General features: G+C 48.6%; 3 protein-coding genes across 8 annotated transcripts in view; 1 reads left to right on the top strand and 2 right to left on the bottom strand.

The window, feature by feature from the left end:
• CSNK1G1 (casein kinase 1 gamma 1) overlaps positions 1–4,966 on the bottom strand; it is an 87,393-nt gene extending 82,427 nt beyond the window's left edge. For 2 of the 3 annotated variants that reach the window (XM_021407328.1, XM_021407333.1), the window contains exon 1: positions 3,528–3,674. The gene's annotated coding sequence lies outside the window, so the exon portion shown is untranslated. Of the gene's footprint in view, positions 1–3,527; positions 3,675–4,009 lie in introns of those variants that run through there. The other variant, XM_021407330.1, reaches the window with a different exon arrangement.
• PCLAF (PCNA clamp associated factor) lies at positions 5,486–6,297 on the bottom strand. Of its 2 annotated transcripts, none has more exons than XM_021407336.1 (3): positions 6,156–6,297; positions 5,838–6,084; positions 5,486–5,738 (listed from the first exon to the last, which is right to left on the bottom strand). In XM_021407336.1, coding segments are annotated over exons 1-3 (294 nt in total). In that variant the 5' UTR covers positions 6,202–6,297; the 3' UTR covers positions 5,486–5,737. The 2 variants fall into 2 exon arrangements, with proteins under 2 accessions (XP_021263011.1, XP_021263010.1); XM_021407335.1 differs by having other exon boundaries at positions 5,841–6,084.
• The window catches only part of TRIP4 (thyroid hormone receptor interactor 4), a 28,092-nt gene continuing 15,491 nt past the window's right edge, over positions 6,439–19,039 (top strand). For 2 of the 3 annotated variants that reach the window (XM_021407324.1, XM_021407327.1), the window contains exons 1-11: positions 6,439–6,938; positions 7,745–7,911; positions 8,132–8,268; positions 9,694–9,921; positions 10,804–10,882; positions 12,679–12,808; positions 13,004–13,219; positions 13,700–13,826; positions 14,591–14,778; positions 15,658–15,782; positions 16,562–16,653. In XM_021407324.1, the coding sequence (XP_021262999.1) occupies positions 6,853–6,938; positions 7,745–7,911; positions 8,132–8,268; positions 9,694–9,921; positions 10,804–10,882; positions 12,679–12,808; positions 13,004–13,219; positions 13,700–13,826; positions 14,591–14,778; positions 15,658–15,782; positions 16,562–16,653 (1,575 nt within the window). In that variant the 5' untranslated portion in view covers positions 6,439–6,852. The remainder of the gene's footprint in view (positions 6,939–7,744; positions 7,912–8,131; positions 8,269–9,693; positions 9,922–10,803; positions 10,883–12,678; positions 12,809–13,003; positions 13,220–13,699; positions 13,827–14,590; positions 14,779–15,657; positions 15,783–16,561; positions 16,654–19,039) is intronic. The other variant, XM_021407326.1, reaches the window with a different exon arrangement.

The raw sequence follows: 19,039 nt of genomic DNA, 5'->3' as shown, positions 1-19,039 counted from the left end.
CGATAAGATCTAACCACACTGTAGGACAGGAGAAACCAAGGCACCACATCATGCCAGAGCAGGATGGGGAAGTTCCCTGTGTAGCTTCTTGCTTAAAGCTGTGCAAGCACCTTTCAGGTACCCAGCAGTAGTTTTTAAGGAGCGATTTGGAGGTATCTGAGACAGGCTGCCACATCAGGCAAGTCCTAAGCAGCAGACTAAGTGAATACCGGGCTAATTCTATTTTATAAAATGAAGTCAAGTCTCAGGAGTAGTTGGAGGTTGGTTTTATTTAATTTTGTCCTTTTGAAGGAGCACATGAACAAGAGGCAGCTGATACACTTCACTGAAAACAAAAAACCAACAAGTATACTAAATAACAAGATCCCTCACCGAAAGTCTGCAGGGAACAAAGCTGTCACAAGATAAAAGGAAAAATCCTTCATACACTTAAGTAACCAGATAAAAAAATATATATGTATATACACACACACATATATATATTTAAGAACCAGGGAAGAAGAGCATCACCAGTCAGTTTTGTAGCAGAGGGACTCACCGCTGCATTCTGCTCTGCTCCACTCTGTTGAACTGTGCAAGGAAGGCAATACTGAGATGACAACATTTGCTACCCTGAATAATTTAACATTATCAGTAAATAAGGGCAGTGACTCTAAGGAATTGCAGCAAAACCTCAAGACACGAGTGGGTGATTCAATCAAAGCACGGCACATCAGGAATGACGAACTCCAAAGAAAAATGCCAGAAAGAGCTCAAGCCAACGCCCAGGAACAGGACATCAGCAGCGTATTCCCCCAGAAAGGACTTTCATAAAATTATCAGTGTCTTAGAGAAAGTGAAGAAGCAATTTGTTCTGAATCTACTCCTTGCTTTTTTTTTTTTTTAATTGACATCCTTTTTGTTTTTTGTCCCTTCCTCGTGTGTGGGCTACACAAGAAGTAGTCTCCAGGCTTAGCGTCCTCTGAGCACCACAATGATTCAAGTGAGTGGGCAGACCCCTGGAAGGGCACTAGATTTAAGCGTTATTACACCCAGCTCAGGAAGGTCATAAGACGTTGGAATGAGAAAAACAGAGCAATATCTCCTCAAAACTGCCATATTTGTGTGCTCCTATCCTAGGTACCTGCTGTTGCTTACCAGTAAGCAGGATTCTGGGCCGGATGGATTACTTGTGTCACCTGAAAGCACTTTTTATGGCATTACATAGGAGTTCACGTGTTAACCTGAAAACATGCAGCAGCTGGTTGCTTCAGAAGAGGTGCGAATTTCAGAGACATTCACCAAAAAAAGGGGCAATGAATCTAAAACAGCCACAGCTTAGGCTGCCCTCAGCCTCACCCAGCTATTAGCTCCCCTTTGCAATGCTCTTCCCTGAACCTGTCGCCTGGATCAGCCTTACCAGAACATTTTCCAGCAGCAATTTTGGCACAAAAAGTTGAACTGGTGGCAATACAGAGAATTGGAACAGTGTAGAAACTTGCATGGAAGAGAAATACAGATGGGACGGAGCAAGGCAAGGCCACATACTTTAGGCTTTGCAAAAAGCTGTATGAGGAACTGGAAGCTCTTTAACGCAATGGAACAGGAGACTGGATATTAGCTTTCTGCTGCGACCTGCGAGCCACCAACCTGACAGAGCGGTGAAAGACACCAGCACAAAGGAACTCTCTGCGACACTATGTGGCAACCCCAGGAGACCTGCTTGGGTCAGTCACGTTCAGGAGTTAGTTTAAGCAAACACATGCACTGCAGAGATGGGTAGATAACCTGGAAAACAGCAACCACAGGTCTCGGAAAGAAGAAGCCAAGAGCAGAGCACCCTCTGAAAGCACCGGAGAAGAGAAGAGGTGTTTTCATAAAACGTTGGCACAAAAACAGATGGGTACATACTGGCTGCAAGTAAGATTGGTTACAGTAAGAACCTGTAAAAAGTTCTCACCCATCAGCGTAACAGTAGCTTTCCACTCAGAACAGCATAGCAAGCAACCCCCAAACAGTCTAAAGCAGCGTGGACTTTAGGCAAGATTCCTATCGAGCTTCAGTAGGCCTGCTCCTCACCTACACAACCCAGACACACCTCCAAAAAAAAAATAAAAATAAATAAAGAGCAATAAGAAAAGGCTCCAAAGGGTGCTTCACTGAGTCCAGAAAATGGAATTTCATGGCAGACAGCATTGGAAGAAACATTTGTATCTAAACAGAGGGTAGCTACTTATGCAAGGTACAAGTGGAAGGCAGCGATTTTATCGAGCCGATAGTCTAGTATTTCACTGGAGTCAGCAAGATTTTTGCCAAAAGGTTTCTATATTGCTCATACCGGGGTACCACTACTAGCAGCAACTTCAACACCAAGAACAGATGTTCCTGGCTAATTCTCACTAGCCAAGCTTTCTAAGTACGCTTTGTTTTTACGAGCCTCACTCAAACAGAATTACCTTTCCTAAGCACCATGACACTTACATTTGAGACCTCTTACCATCTGGTTGCACCTCTCCTGGAGTCACTCTTCCTGCACAACACCTCTTAACAATATTTATAATTAGTGGTGTTTCTGGAGGACCCCCAGCTCTTCGCATGGAAGACACCACATCAAATCCATGTAGAACACCCAGACCCACAGAACAACATCAGCGTTCTGCTTCCAGGAGAGTCTTGCTGCCAAGACACTGTGTCCAGCGAGGAACCCTCTGTACGAAGGCAATCTCTCCCTCCTCACCACTCAAAGGAGCTCTTTGTATTTTCGGAATGCGTCTGTGGGAAAGTGCCGCTAATATTTGATAAGGGCTTCTACACGGGAACAAAGCTCCCTCTTCTCCACTCGCCCACCACCCTCAGCAGGCAGCCGGAGGTACCGACGGGGGATTACAGTAAAAAAGCAACTTCGGCCGCTCCAGGGATGGGAGACTGATTCAAATCGAAGGCAGCAGCTGGGGCACCAAACGCTGAAGGACTCGGGGAGTGGCAGCTGGCTGCCCATATGCCTTAGGTCACTGATAACAAAATAAATCAGGCCTGAGCGCACACCCATGGCACCGCGGGGCCGGGAGGAAGCCGAGGACGAGGATGGTGCCCCCAGAGCAGGGAGCAGCGCTACGGCCGGGTGCTGGGCTGCGCGCCCACAAACGCCACCGCCCCGCGGGGACGAGGAGAGCGGAGCTCGGGGGTGCGGGGCCCGGGTGGGAGCCAGTCCCCCGGCCAGCCCCGCGCCTACACCGCCGATTCCCCAGGCACCGAGGGACACAAAGGAGTCGGAGCCCCGAACACAGCCCGGGCACGGCTCGGGACGCCGCTCCGCCGGGCAGCGCGGCACGGCCCCGCCCGCGGCCAGCCCTCCTCACGGGGACAACGGAGCCCCGGGGGCAGCTGCCCGCGGGCCCCGCTCCCGGTGAAGAGGCTCCCGGGCACGGACGCTCGCTCCCACCCACGCTCAGGGCGGCTCCGCGACGAGCCTCCCGGCCCCAAAGAGACCGGGCACGGCGTAGCCGAGCCCCAAGGCCCCGAACCCCCCGCCCGGCCCCGGGCCCTACCTGGCTGCGCCGGCGCTGGGCTGAGCTGGGCTGGGCCGGCCAGGCCCCGCCGCTGCTCCTCCCTCCGCCGCGCTCGACGGGGAGGGCGCCGACCCGGAAGCGCTCGGGGAAGCCCCGCCCTTCCCCGGGCACCGCCCTATAGCGAGGAAGCGGCGGCGCCCCTCGGCAGCGCTTCCGGGTAGCGGCGGCGGCGGGCTCGCCCTAGCAACCGCGTTCGGTTGCTATGCGGAAGCCGGGCCGGTAGCGGGGGGCGGGGGGGAGGAGAGGACGAAACGGCTGCAGAGCGGAATAAACCGCCCAGACAATAAAACTGGCAGCACGCTTTCACCACGTTAACGTTCCGCGTTTGCATTTTTTAAGTACGAGGCCCTCAGGGCCGCCTGTGCCGGGGCCTCACCACCCTCGCAGCAAAGAACTTTTTCACAGCGTTCACCCAAGCCTCCCTTTTCAATTTACAGCCGCTCCCCAACTTGTGCCTCTACCTGCCCGTGTCGCATCCCTCCGCAGCATTCTGCAGCCGCTCTGGGCACCATAGAGCTGCTGTAAGGCCCCATTCTGGGGCACACGTCACAATGTGGCTACTGCTTGGGGCACGGCAGCCACACCAGTCCCGTTCCACGCTTCGGGTGCGACAATGTGGCTTTGTGCAGGCGCAGAGCAGACAATCGTGCTCCTGTTGGGTGCCGCTCAGTGCAGCGCCAGGAGGCACCACTCGAAGGGCCTCACGGGACGCCAGCCCGACGACAGCATGGGGTAACCGGGCAAAAACAAGGACTGGAAGGGTGCTGTGCAGGCTGTCCCGAAAACCACCAGCTCCTCACACACCAGAGTGGCACTGGGGAAGAGGCTGCGTCTCATCCTTCTTTCTCCTGGTGGAAGCAGCCTCAGCAGTGGCCCAGTGTGCATCAGCAACGTGCGGTCCCACCAGCTTCGGACTGACAGAACTGAGTAACAATTGGCGTAGTGCAGTTCCTTTGGTGCCCAGACTCCAGCTGCAGTGCATGCAGCAGGGAGGCTTTGTCTCAAGGAGGCAGAAAGTCAGAGGTGGTGCGTGGACATCCTGCATGCCACAGCACAGCCTAGTAACCACTTTAAAAAACAAAACAAAACAAAACAGAAAAACACCAGGAAAGGGGGGTCTGCAGAGAGCTTGGCCACAATAATCCTTGCCCAAGGGCCCAGGACCATCAAATCATCCCCAGTATTACATATCCCCCACTTACCACCTCTATGATTGCTGCCTTCCTACGTACCCAAAACATCTTCACAGCACAACTTTTTGATGTAAAAAGGGCAAAATGGGCACTGTCCGGGTCACTGGCACAGTCCAGCCCCTGGTAGCTGGAAGTGCTGCTGACATCTATTGTCAGTGTGGGGTATTTCTTCTTTTTGTCACTGTGGATGTTTGCAAATGTTCTAATGAGCTGAGACTAATAAATTAGGCAAGGCTGCCACAGTAATTGGTTTAACTTCTGCTAGCAGTTCTCCACTTGCTCCTATTTTATTAAATACGTTTTAAAACCTACTTATGGAGTGTACTCAAGACCACTGGGTTTTGGGTTGCCTTGTTTTCCCCCACCATTAAAGAAGCTGCAGTGTTCACATGGACCTAACCAAGGGTATTAATATCAAATAATCCTTTAAACTTACAGGAAATTAGAAGGGGCCTCAGGAACCTGAAACTCCAAAGGTAAAACTATGTTATCGTCACAGTAGCAATGCTAGCACAGGTGAAGTTCTCCTGAAACACATTGCTTGCTCTCAGTGCCCACAAGTCCCAGGGCACGGGGAACTCCATGAAACAATGTGGTACTATCGTCCCTCAAAAATATGTCTTAGTTTCACCCTATTTTTACCAGCTTTCCCCACAGCCTCTCAAACTTCTACTTTTAGTCCTGCTCAAAAGCTAAACGTAAGCCGTATTTTTTAAGTTTAGCAACAAACGCGAACGACAAATCTTAAAAAGAACAACACCTTTATACACGTATTAAAAAGACCATCTCAGGACGCAGAAGGTCTTAGGCCGGAAGGGTCATGGAGCTCCCAGCCCCGCCGCGGGTTGGCTGCCCCCCACCGGCTCAGGCTGACCAGGGCCCCAGCCACGGCCTCCAGCGACGGGGCACCCACACAACTCGTTACCAGCTCAGATCACGCTTGCTCTTCTTCACACGACTGTCGTCTCCCGCAGGGTCTGGGGGCGGCAGTCGAGCTCTGCGTCAGAAATTCGGAAGGGGTTAGCGAGGCTGTGAGCGGGAACAGAGACCTCCTCCTGCAGGTGAGCGACCTGAAGGACCTCAAGCAGCCCCGTACCACCTCTTCTTGCCAGGGAGGTCCTGCCCGCTGCTCCCTGCCGCCTCTCCGCCGGGATCGCAGATCTCCTTCTGCTGCGGCCGCAGGAACTCGCCGATGCCCCTTTGCCAGTCGGGGACGGGCCTCACGCACACCGGGTTCCCCCTGATGTGCCGGCCGGGCTTAGGGGGGCGGGGCGTCGGCGGCGAACGGGCAGCGTTGAGCCTGCCGGAGCCCAGCACCTTGCGCGGAGCGCGGCCGACCAGCACTGCGGTGAGCGAGGGGGCGGTGAGCGAGGGGGTGGCGCCCCCAGATCCCTGCCCCGCGCTCTCCCCTCACCTTTACGGAACGCGCCGGGACCACTGCTCGCCTTCGTGCGCGCCATCCCGCGCCAGCAGCGCTACTGACCCACGCCCACCAATGGGAGCGCGAGTTACCTCTGCGCCGATTTACCAATCCGCCAATGGGAGGGCGAATTACCTCAGCGCTCGCTCCGCCCCTCTTCGAGTTTCTCCTCGGGCCCGCCGTCGAGGGCTGCTCATCCGCAGCCAGGAACCGGGTAGCGCCCGGGCGGCTCTGCACACCCCTCTCGTCGGATTTTTGGGCACTTTTCCGCCTCTTTTTGCAGCCTCCCGCGGCCGGCTGCTCGGCCCCCTGGTCTTCTGTGGTGGCGGGGGTCACGCAGCCCTCACTCCGCTGCTGCTTGGCTCCTCGGGGTCCTCGTAGCCCGGCTGTGTCCGGGGGCGGCACCAGACTCTCGTGCTCTGCCAGCTTCTTCTCCGTCACTTAGTATAAACAAGGATGTGTACATACGATAAATGTTTGTGTATACGATAGATGCATACCGGCTGCAGCAGCCAGCGTTTTTCCGAACAAAGCCCTGAAAGAGTGACCCGTACCAGAGCCGGGGAGGGGCAAATCGCAAGAAGGTCGGCGAGCGGAATACTGCTCGGCTCTTCAACCCGCGGAACGAGAAGGCCGGGGCCGCGTTTCCGGGGGACAGCGGTGCACCGCCATTTCCCGTCCCCGCGTGAAGATGGCGGCGCCCGGCGCGCTGCTGGCCTGGTGCGTGCGGCGCCTGCGCGGCGACTTCGGGCTGGACGTGGGCGAGGAGGTCGTGCGGTGAGCCTGCCCAGCTGCTGAGCCACCCGTTGTGCTCACGTTCCCCCAACCCGGTCCCTTGGTCCTCCTCAGGGCCTTCCCGTCCCTCGTACCTCCTGAGGGTCCCGCCTTCCTTTCATGGTCCTCCTCAGGACCCTCTTCCCCTCATGGCCCTCCTCAGGTTCCCCACCTGCCCTCTGGTTTTCCTCAACTCCTGGTTCTCATCCTCTGTGTGAGCCAATGCAAGTGGCAAAGCCTGCTTTTAGAGCTGTTTGTGGCCTAGCACAACAGCTGCTGTTAGGAAGGTGTTTAGGGAACCCAACATCTGTCCCCTTTCCCTATCTGTGGGGGACTTGCCGATGGCTGTGTGGCACCTCTGTGCCTTGGGTTGTCTTTGATTTTGGCACTGAGCAGGGTGTGCGTTATGGGTGGCTGAAGAAGAGCACGCTGCAGGCTCTGTGTGGTTAAGCAGGAGCTTCTCATTGGCTTAGGGTTAGGGTTTTTTTATGTTATGTGAGGCATCCCACTGAATTTTTTTTTTTTTAATTATTATGGAGCATTGGGAATGTCACTTAGCCTGGAATTGAGGAAGAAAGGCAGTTTATCTTCCTTTATTATTATTATAACTGAAACAGCCGCAAGGGTTTTCCCAAATGTGTCTTTTTAAGCATTTATCTTAGAAAACCTTTTCCTTACTATAAACTCCACAAAAACCTGGTATGAAGAGGGGAGATAAGTTCTTCTTGTTCCTTGTGTATGTGATAATGCCACTGGAGTCCTGACAACAAAAGCGTCCGTACCCACATCTCCATCTTGCCCTCCTGCAGCTACATCCTGTCGATAACGAGCGAGGATGAGATCCGAGAGTATGTGGTCGATCTCCTCCAGGGCACTGAGGGGAGGAAGGGGCAGTTTGTGGAAGAGCTGCTGGCACGCTGGCAGCAGTCCTCGCAATCGCATGCTGAGCCCTTGCCGGCCTATCGGAAAAAGGATGGTGAGTGGTACGGGGAAGGAGGAGCTGAAGTGTTAAGTAAGCTCATTTTGATTATTCTACTTGTAGAAAATCATTTACCATTAATGCCTACCGGTGGTCCTATTTCTGTATGTTGTGACTCCATAACTCCAATTTCCATTATGTAAGTGGATGCAGGAGTTCAGCAACATCCTGTTGCTGCTTCTTCTGAGCCTTTCTTTGTGCTTACATGATCTTGCAGAGACTTCAGAGGCACCTCGGACTGGAGACCAAGCAAAAAAGGGGAAACGCAAAGGAAGGAATAAACAGGAAACACCTGCATATGTGGAGCCCAGCACACATGTGGAGGAAGTAAAAACCCCACTCGACCTGGCCAAGGTGGGTACATGAGCACTGACTGCATGGCTGCGTGTCTTGGTGGGTGTTTCTGTGTTGCAGCTGCATTTAAAGCTGAATGCAGGTTTGAGCAGGCAGTGCTCACTCTGTCTGTCTGTACACAGGAGTCTTTTCCTGCTGTGGGGCAAATAATGTTCTTGGGGATGGTGAGAGTGGAGTTTTAAAGTTTGTGGCATTAAGGAATGTGGGTGAAACATTGCTTCTTGCTCTATTTAAAACTTGCCAATCATGCCGAATAAAGCTTTAATTGACTACTGAAATATTTCAGGCTCACGTTGCTCCGGAGAGGAGGCCTTGAATGCTAGAGCTCCACTGAAAGAAGCTGCAAAATATGAGAATAGAAACACTAAAAATCAGGAAATCCTGTCTCCAAGCAGCACAAGGCCATGCAGCAAGCGTTCATTGCCTTTCTGATAGCTAATTAATACATTTTGTAGCAGACTTGTTTTCCATTCAACAGCATTGTTTCTCAGATTAAGTGCATCAAATATGATGACTTTTGCTATCAAATATTGTTGTAGTTACCTTGACTGAATTTCTGAATTTTATTTCTGCTGAGCGTGCTACACAGAAATAAGTGTGTGGAGGTGTGCTGCACTTCAATGGCATTGTTAGATTTTCAGTGGATTCCTTTGTGCTACAAAGATCGAGCACGATGCACATCCCAAAGCTAAATTCTGTGATTTATCCAGGCATCAACTTGTTGTGAAGTTGTGGGGCATCATACAAATCTTAAAAGCTAGGGCTGCACCTGAATAAATGGTGGAATTATGTTTTTAAACTGAGGGTTCTATAGTAGGGAAAGTGCAAATGCTTAAAGTATTTATAAGGATTTACAAAACAAACATTTTTTGGAACTGCAAGGTTCCAAATGGACAAATTGTGTTCCATTTCCTTCTAGTTCTCTCTCAGCCTATTGGAAATACTGAGAAACTTCTACCAAGGTGTTAAGATCACTGTATCTGTTTTTGTTTCTGCTGGACAGTGGAGTTTGGATCTGGTAGTGGCAACGAAGCCAGTTGGACAGAGCTGAGAGGACTAGAAATCCTTTGTCTCTTTGTTGTGTTTTCCATGTGGAGGGCATGGGAAACCTCTGCTTGTGTGCAGGACTGACAGCACACCTGCCATCTAGACCCAAGTGATTTCAGCTTGCAGAGGCAGCAAAGAGATCAAATGGGCCTGGAGCATCCTCATGTCCTTGCTTTTTTAAGATCCCTTGAATTGTTTCTGGCAGGTCTAAGCTTCTCCATCAGTTTTCTTGATTTAGGCCTAGGGAAATTTCATTCTGACTAGGCAAAATAGAGATAGATTATCTGAGTCTTCTCAGCCTGGTCAAGTGTCAGTGTTTTCCCTTTGCTGCTAGTGTTACTGTGTGAACAGTTTCTTTATTTTTATTTTTCTTCTCAGGCGCAGGAGAACAGCACTGCAAGCAGCAACAATTCCTATAAGAAAAAGACCAAATATGTCAGCCTGTACACCAAAGAAGGGCAAGACAGGCTGGCTGTCCTGATCCCTGGCCGTCACGCCTGTGAGTGTCTGGGCCAGAAGCACAAGCTCATCAACAACTGCTTGGTCTGCGGGCGCATTGTGTGCGAGCAGGAAGGCTCTGGACCCTGCTTGTTTTGTGGTTCACTGGTTAGTAATGAGGTGGTTTTTTTATTTGTCATTCCTACACAGAGTCATATTTTGCTTGGGGCTTTAAATGTGCTGAATTAGCTTCTTCTCTTGGATCAAAACTCCCTAAGCAAAGTGCCCCAAGAGCTGAAGCTGTGCAGGAAAGAACCTGTACCATCTGCTGCCAGGGGAAGAACTGTTGTGGCTTCAAGTCACTTCTGTGCTTTTATGAAGAGAGCAGAGAATTTTCCCTCGTAATTTGCACCGCTTTGGAGCTTACCTGATTTGCGACCGACTCTTTGGGCTGTTCCTGCATTGCACCGGTGCCCAAAACGTGTGCCAGGCTTCAGCCTTGTCCTGGGCACAGCCCAGCTTGGCTTTTAAGGAGGAGGAGAGAGGCCAAGGCCAGCATCATTTGAGATCTCCTTTACATCCTGCATTTAGCTGAAAGGGCACCTTTTGGAGAAAGGGGGCAAGCTAATGACTACAGATTCTGAAAAGTTAACCTCAGCAGAGAGAGGGTACTGGCTGGATGTAGAAAGTGTTTGAAATCGGATTGGTTGCAGTTTTCAAAAATTTCTTTATCTCCATGTGATCAACCAAGAGAAAGGACTGCGAGTTAAGCATTGTTCATCTGCTCAGGGCAATTCTGAGTGTGTTTGTCCTCTGAGAGGACTCAGCAGCGTGTCTGCCCGCAGAACCAATTAAAACTCAGCTGTACAAGTCTCACAGATTGTTGTTAGTTAAGAACAAGCTGTCAGGGTTCTCCCCATGTAGATAATGCAGAAGGACAAAAGGTATGGGCTATCCTGGCCATTTTAAGCAGCTCACTTCGAGCTGTTGTCCCAGGCTCTGAAGCTGGTTGACCACATGATGTCCTTCCTAGCCTTTGTTTCCACTTAGGTATGCACTAAAGAAGAGCAGGACATTCTTCAGCGGGACTCAAACAAGAGCCAGAAGCTGCTGAAGAAGCTCATGGCAGGTTAGTATCATCTCATATCTTAAAGTAATAAATTCAACCCATCCTGCTTTGCCTCACTGTGCTGTTCATTGTGCCTGCTTTGTTGCTGCATACAAACAAGAGCATGCGTATCTTGCTGTGTATGTTGTTTAGATCCGAATTATAACGAATTGTTGGCAAAGTCAAAGGGAAATTCTTTCTTATGGTGCTGGTGCTTGAATGTTTCTTTGGGATGCAAATTGCCAGGGCAGTTTGTGAATTGTTTTTGCTTCAAGTTTCACTGAGCCGCTTGACCTCATTGCTACATGGTGTCTGTGGTGGGCATTACAAAGGTGGCTGGGAAGCCAGCATGCCGTATACCCTCAGCAAGCACTCAGCAGCGTTCCAGGGCGTCAGTGGTGGCAGTAAGTGCAAGTGTCAAATGGCAGAGTATAATATCCTTACCCAGAGGCCCTAGGGCTGTTTGTCAAGCATTCCTGAATCAATCATCTGAACTGGATCACTGCAGCAGTCCTTGAAAATTAGGATAAGTCCTGTGTGGAATGTGTGCTGTGGAAGATGAAGTGCTGCTATCTGATTTACTGGGGCTAGAGAGGTGTTGGTTAAAATTTTCTAATGGCTTCTCTCACCTCACACTTATCTTGGGAGCTAAAAATAAGAACAGAGACAAGGAAAGCACAAGGAAATAATACCCAGTTTCCCAGTGAAGACCTGTGCATTATGGGGATGTTTGTCTGAGTTGAGTTGAAATATAGCCAAGGTCACAGTGTTCTTGGTTGAAAAATAAACTTTGCTGAGGAACTGGGGAAGTATTTACTCTGGGTCTTGGTGTCAACATCTGATTAGAGCTGCTGATGTGCAGGAGGTCCTGTAAGTCCTCAGGAACAATAGCTGGTCAGAGTCAGCCTGTTTATAATCTTCCTGCAGAGATCGTGTTGTACTTCAGGATCCCATTTTCTTGCTCGTTTTATTGGGCTCCACTTCTGTTTCTGCTGGGTCTCGCTTTGTGCATTGTCTGCGTAGGTGAAGGCTGAAATGTGGATGGCTGTTTGTCTCAGGAGGGGAAAAAATGTGGATCGGCTGCTCCAGGGAAATAAAGGCTTTTTTGTTTCCCTGAAATAAAGGCATTATGCTGCCTGTAGTCCTCTGTGAAATACATTGGCTCATTCCATTGTTGCTGTGAGGCAAACATTTTCTCCTTTTGTTTGGTTGGTTGGGTTTTGGCTTCTAGCCAGCAATGGTAAGAAATAAGAGATTATTGCTGGGAATATACTTCTCTTTCTCCTTCTCTCTCTCTCTAACAACAGATGGTCTCAAAAACCTGCTGAGGTGTGTTGTGGGAAGATTTCGTTTGTGAGAAGCTTGTACAGCAGCAGACACAAGGCTTGCTCTGTGCATAACTAGCAATTGTCATCCATTTATTGTGACTAGAGGCTCTTTGTAGTGGTAACAACACTTAGGAGATAACTTGGCTTTTAGGAGGACCCTCAAGGCCTGCGTTGACAATGGGCAGAGTTTGGACTGCTCAAATGATTGCAAAGGCTAAAGGAAAATCAGAGACCAAGACTTTGTCTCTTAAGCACTGCATAGACATTGCCACTCAAGTTTTAAATGCTTTCTCCTCTCGGGAGGAAGAACTTTGTGAAAGAGGCTGGAGGAAAGGTCAAAAGTTGTTTTAGACAGATGGTGATGTTGGTGCAAGGTACTTCTTTTCACTCTTTGAATGGCATTAGGGGCATGTTTGGAGCCAGCCCCACCAAGACTGGGCTTTAAACAACCAGGCTTTCCCTGAAGCTGTGATTTATTTTCTCTCTCAGGTGCTGAAAGTTCAGGGAATTTGGATTCTATAAGCAAAGACCTACTGCCTCGGCAAGAGGCTAGACTCAAAGCGGGCCTGGAGATGGCTGTGAAACACAAAGACAAGCTGTTGGAGTTTGACAGGACGAGGTAAGGTACCAGCTGTGAGCACTGAAGTTTGGTGTTCTCATTCACTAGTACAAGAATGAACTCCTCCAATGTGTCCTATTGGGATGTCCTTGCTTTGTGTCCCTGAGAGCAGAAGGGAGCAGGCAGAAAGGGAGGTTTGAGGCACACGGCACTGTTCTGGGCTGGTCTTTTACCATTGTGGTTATTTCTCACCAGCGTGCGTCGAACCCAGGTCATTGACGATGAATCAGACTACTTTGCGACGGACTCCAACCAGTGGCTCTCCAAGCAAGAGAGGGAGGCCCTACAGAAGAGAGAGCAGGAACTGCAGGAGCTGCGCCATGCCTCCCGCCTTGCCAAAAAAATCACCATCGACTTTGCTGGAAGGCAGATCCTGGAGGAGGACAGTGGGATGGCTGAATACCACAGCAAGTAAGTGAGAGCAGGGAGGTGAAAATTGCTACGGGTGAATCTGGAAGAGTGAGTGTAAGGAAAGCTGCGCAAGCCATTCCCTTGAAGGGCACCTCTGATTGTAGGATGCAGTCCTACATCCTTTTCTTCCTTCAGGGTCTTTTTGACTTGTGGCATATAATCTCTTTCAGTACAGATCTGCTGAGATTCCTGCCTAAACCTGACTGTGTGAGACTTGCAGAGCTGACACATCTCTTAGACATAAATCTTCCCTGTAAAGTTGTCACAGAAGGGCCATCTCACCAGAACCAGTTAATTTTGGCTTCCAACCTGAAAGAGTTTCTGTGGTAGATAAGAATACCCATTGAAATTAAAGCAAAGAAATCATCTAGTTAGGGACAGTGGTTTAAAAAACCAGGAAGCCTTGGGTTAGAGGTGTTTGTGCAGGGATGTTGCCAGAAGGAAGGAGGGAATTCTCACACCTCACGTTTGTCCTTGCAGACTGGATGAAACTATTGAAGCCATTAATTGTGGCACGCTGAACAAGCCAGCTGACAGCCCAGAAGCAAAGATGACTCCGAGTTCTGGTGTTTTAGTGAATCCCCATCTTCTTCAGCCTGCTCCTTTGGTCAGTATGAGTTGAATTTTGTTGAATGAGTTGAATGGATTTAGAGAAGAACTCTGACTAACTTTGAGAGAGCTGTGCTTAAGAATTGTGAATTCTAGCATGCCTGTAGTAGTGCCTTGTTCCTCCCCTGCCTCAGAGATCCTCATTTGCCATCTGAGTTGGTGGTAGAGAAGGTTTGCCAGTTCCCTGCTCTAGCCCTGCTCTCAGGAGGTTTGGTTTATTTGGGTTGTAGTCTCCTGCCACCTCTTCAGGAACTTGGAAGAATTTCTGAGAGTCAGCCTAAGGCTGCATTGCTTTTCAGCTCTATTAATGAAGCCTTTTCTGTGAGCTTTCCTGATCTCAATGGGCATAATCTCTGGTGTCTAATTCCACTTTAATCACGATACGATTGGTATGTGCTAAGCATTTTGGAAGCAGGATGATTACCAGTTTTGAGTGTTGACAGCTGTGAATATGCTTTGAAAATTGCATCTCCCTAGGAATACTTAAAACAGCAGCATGCAGTTTTATTCTTTAAATCTGTAGTTTAGCTGTGATGCACAGAGAAGAAGAGCTACACAGAGGGGATTCACTGCCTTGCTTTTCCTACTACCAAAGTATGGCATGTAAGTGCAGCATTCTGCTTGCAGGGAAGGATGAGGGATCCCAGTAAGAGTAACAATGCTGTCTTTAAGTGAAGGAAAGCTTCATATCGGATTTACGTTTGATATACATTGTAACTAGAGAGGTGCTAACCTTTTTCTTGTTTCTTTTTAACTCTGAAGTGGGTGGACCAAACTGGTTTGCTCTCACACAGGAGGGCCACCCATTCCACGGGTGCTGGAGAAGAGCTTGGCTCAGAGCGGAACAGACTGCGGATTCAGGACCGAGAGTTACAGGAGATCTCAGATGATGGTTGGTGCCTCAGCATGCACCAGCCTTGGGCTTCCTTGCTCATAAGAGGAATCAAAAGGTAAAGAGTAAAATGTTGGAGAAAGCCCAGTGAATCCATTTTTCATGAAAATAGCTAAGCTGGAAGGTTCAAGCTATGGAGAGATGCTGACATTTCTGCAGTATAGTCAGGTTATACCTTTCTGGAATATGAAAGGTAAATAGGCTGAAAATGTTCTTCTGGTCTTTTTGTCTGTGGTAAAGAAGTCAATAGTGGCAGCAGGCTTTGTTTAAACTAAACTAAAACCAAAAAACACCCAGCCCATACTTTTCACACACCTTTCCTTTCTGGCCTAGCAATCAGATTCCAAAGAGAAGCTCCTGCCACTAATATAGAACAAGGAATCGTCTTAAGCCTTTATTCTTCTTTCCTTCAAAGAATGTTAGAGAGCAAAGCTTTCTCTCTCCCAGGCTGAAGATGCCATAAATCTCGATGTGCCCTACTTCTGGGTTGAGGTGGTCTGGGTTGCTTTGATAGAGCTGCAGCATTGGTGCTTGGTGCCCATGCTGAGATCCCTGAGATCCACAGCTAATGACTGCTCCATACAGATGTATGGTCCTTTATTACTCCCTAGATTGCATACTCAGTGCGCCAGCTTTGGAGCTTATAAGTGAATTGTTCAAGCAGGTTGTCCTACACACTTCCAATGTACTGTTGTATTTACAGGAGATTGGTGTCCCTTTTTGCTCTTACTCTATAGGAGTGAGGACATGCTTTGCTTATGGCATTATTTCTTGCCCTTCTCAGTTTTTCTCTGTAGTTCTGACATGTTGCTTGAGGTTTATATAGTCATGGCAAAGTTTAGCAACAGGAATTACCTAGCAAGACGTTAGGTTGAAAGTCTGTCTGTGTGGGATTTCTCTTGAAATCTAAGTCCTAAATTCTCCTTTGTTCCTCTAGGGTGGAGGGCAGGACCTGGTACACATCTCATAGAGGGCGGTTGTGGATTGCAGCTACTGCCAAAAGGCCTTCCCCTCAGGAGATCTCTGAACTGGAGACCACCTATAGAATGCTGCTCCGGAAAGGTGAACTTCTGTCCTTGGATCTTTGTACATTGAGCCACGTAATGAGCAGTGTCAGAAAGCCCTCTCTGCTGAGCAGTTATTACTGCTTCACTTTTTTACTTTCTGTTCTTGAAATTCTCTTCATCCTTCCTGCATTTCATCGGCTGAATGGGTATGGTGGCAGACTTTCACTCCGTCCTTAGGCTGGTCAGCACAAGCACAACCACTGGCAAATTGCGCTTGACTTCCCTGATCAATTTTGACAGCGAAGGACTTCATTGTATTCTGGGCTCAAGCAACAAGATACAGAGTGTGTGCTTGTGTGTGTGTGTGAAGTGGCTTGTGCTGCAATCTGTTTACAGGGGTGTTAAAGGCTTTTAGTGTATTCTGACATTATGGGAATCAGGATGGAAAACCTGCAGGTTACCACAAAAATGTTGTTCTGTCACGTGGGTAGGTGAAGACCGGTGGCTGCACTGCACACCTGTTTGTGCAGTGTTTCTACACGTTGCCCATCTGAAATGTCATGTGCAGGAATGTCATGCAGGCTGAGGGTGTGTGGGGAGAGCTATGCACAGCCTTTACCGTTATCAACACACACGTGGCTTATGCTGCTGTGCTTTTTCTCTTCCAAAAATAGAAAAAAAAAAAAAAGAACTGAATTTTAAAGTCGCATTATGTTTTCTTCTGCCTTAAAAAGTGCAGGTGCATGGATGGAGGGAGGAGTACCTGGGGATTCAGAAACCCCAGCAACGTGTGTGGGGATGTGGGCCCCTTAAAATATATTTCTTTTGATGCAGATGTGGAATTTCCAAGTGATTATCCCTCAGGGTGCCTCCTGGGCTGTGTGGACATAACTGATTGCTTATCACAAGAGCAATTTAATGAGCAGGTGAGTGCAGTAAAACCTTTACAAGCCTCTATTATCTGGAAAACTTTTTCAAGTAGTGTAACTCACTTTTCTGAGATGCTCTAGAGAAGGTGGTGAATGAAAAATTTCAAGTGTGATGAGAGGAGACACTTCTACCATGCAGTTCTGTATGGCTAAGCAAGATAATATGTTTCATCAGTGGTGGGCTATAAGGATCCAATCTGTGGTCAGCCTCTCTGGCACTTTTGAAACTAGTTTCTCACATACCATGAAACTCTTTTCAGTAAGGACTGATAGCTGTTTAATTAAACCAACACAGGCTTGAGAGATCATGCTGCAAAGGCTCCTGACAGCTGTTGCTTCCCTTGCTGTGTGGACAGATGTGCAGCAGAAGACTGTGGATGTTGTATTTCTGGTTTTCATCCTCATTTGGCAAACTCAGGGACTTAATCTCATCTGAATATGACTTATACTAAAGCACTGATTGTTTCTCTTAAACATGAGATCCTGACAGAAAGAATTGCTCAATGTTTTGCCCAGCCAGGCAGTATACCTACACTGGTCTTCCCATCTCAGAGAGGACTTTACCTAGGGTATAGCAATCTTGACTAATCTGATAGCCCTCTATGATCAAATGGTTAGAGCCTGTCCGTTCAGCAAGGCTTTCACTTAAGTATCCTACAGCGTGCATATATCCAAAATGCGTCTGGGTGAACTGTTAGGGTTAAAAACTGGTTGGACTATTGCACTCAAAATGCGGTGATGTTTGGCTAGTAATCTCTCTGGAGACTGAATACGGGTGGTGGGGCTCAGAATTTTTTCCTCAAACTTCTCCTATTTAATGAGATTGGACCAGAGACCTCCTGAAGTCTGATTCTGTTCTGCGATGCTGTGTCTGACTCCATGCCCCAAACTTGGAGCAGCTGCTTTCCTCGAGGTGTGTTTTACTCATCTATCAGGTTTGCTAAGCACAGTAGGTTTGTTCTCAGTGCTGTCTGTTCATTCCACTGTCCCTTGTACAGTTCGGGTTTGGTTTAATGGGAGCTGCCAGACCCCAACACGTTCACTTGATAGTGAACGAGACAGACTTTTTGAGACAGAGGAGAAGAATGCGCCAGGCTGATGAGTGCCTTCTAGCCACGAAGAGTTGGAGAGGCATCAGTGGCTGATGGCAGTTTCTCGTCGAGTGTTTTTCTGGCCTTCCCACACCCCTGAGGTTTTAGCAAGCAGAAGTTACAAGAGAGATGCCTGGAAACCACAGATGAAGAGAGTGATTCTGCTTATTTTCAGTCAAGGTCAGTTCTCTCAGGAAGCAGGAAAGGTTAGAGTATGAGCAGCAGAGGGAGCTTTGGGACAGGAATACAGCAGTCTGCAGGAGCTTTTGGCCATTGTGTAGGAACAAACCTTGGCGGAGAGAAGAGGAAGAAATTTGGGGTCAGTGTAGGATTTTTTTTTTTCTATACCATGCATCATCATCCACAATTCCTCCCCTTCCACTGTGGGCATGTTCTTTAGGTGTTGGTAAAATGGCTGCAACAGCTTCTTAAAATCTTGAAATCGAGCTATAGGTAACCAGTTTTTAATCTTCCCACAGAGAAACTTCACAGTAAAGAGTATTCTCTGTAAATTCCTCTCAGTTTGCTGACGCCACTTGGCTGCAGAGACGCTAGGAAGAGAGTAGCATATTCCAGGAACGCTGTTATCACACCTATAGGCAAGAGATTTTCTTCTCTCATCAGTGCCATGAAGCCATAGCAGATGCGGGTTTATATCTCTCTGGCTTTTGCTGCTCCCATATCACAAAATTTTTGTAATTCCTAATTTGTTATCTTTTTACAGTGTTTTTGTCAGTCTTTTTACCCAGGCTCACTGTATGCAGTGTTTGTTTCTCTAGCTTGTGAGATGGAAGCTCAGATATATGAATTCATTCTGAAGTTGGTTGATGAGCAAATATGTGTGGTTTTGGACTAGCATGAGCCGCAAGTGCATCTGGAAGAAGCTGAGATTAATTTAATCACAAATGCTAGCAAGACAAAAATGTGTGTATTGTCAGCTCAGAAATCCGGGTTGGATCTTGCTGGGAGCAGGAAATCCCTGTTGATCGCACTGGTGATTCAGCCCAGGTTTATCGGCAAGCAGCCCCAAAGCCACTTGTCAGCAGTGTAATCCAGCGATTACTTGGTGTACAAGGTCTCCTCCCAGCTTCAGAGAGAGTGGCAAAGGCCAATGTTATTATCTCCCCACTTAGGCCATTCAAAAGCACTGACAATTTTCTGAAGAGCTGCAGTGTGTTAGCAGGTAGGGCAACACGATGCTGCTGCAGAGATGTCTCGGAGACGAAGCCACTGCAGAGCTCTTCTCAAGCACTGTGCTCAGGCTCACACCTCTCCTCTTCCCCAGCTTTTAT

This window comes from Numida meleagris, chromosome 9 (genome assembly GCF_002078875.1).
Source record: "Numida meleagris isolate 19003 breed g44 Domestic line chromosome 9, NumMel1.0, whole genome shotgun sequence".
NCBI classification, from domain to species: domain Eukaryota; kingdom Metazoa; phylum Chordata; class Aves; order Galliformes; family Numididae; genus Numida; species Numida meleagris.
Note: the sequence above shows the minus strand (reverse complement) of the source record. Positions and strands in the feature narration are given on the sequence as shown.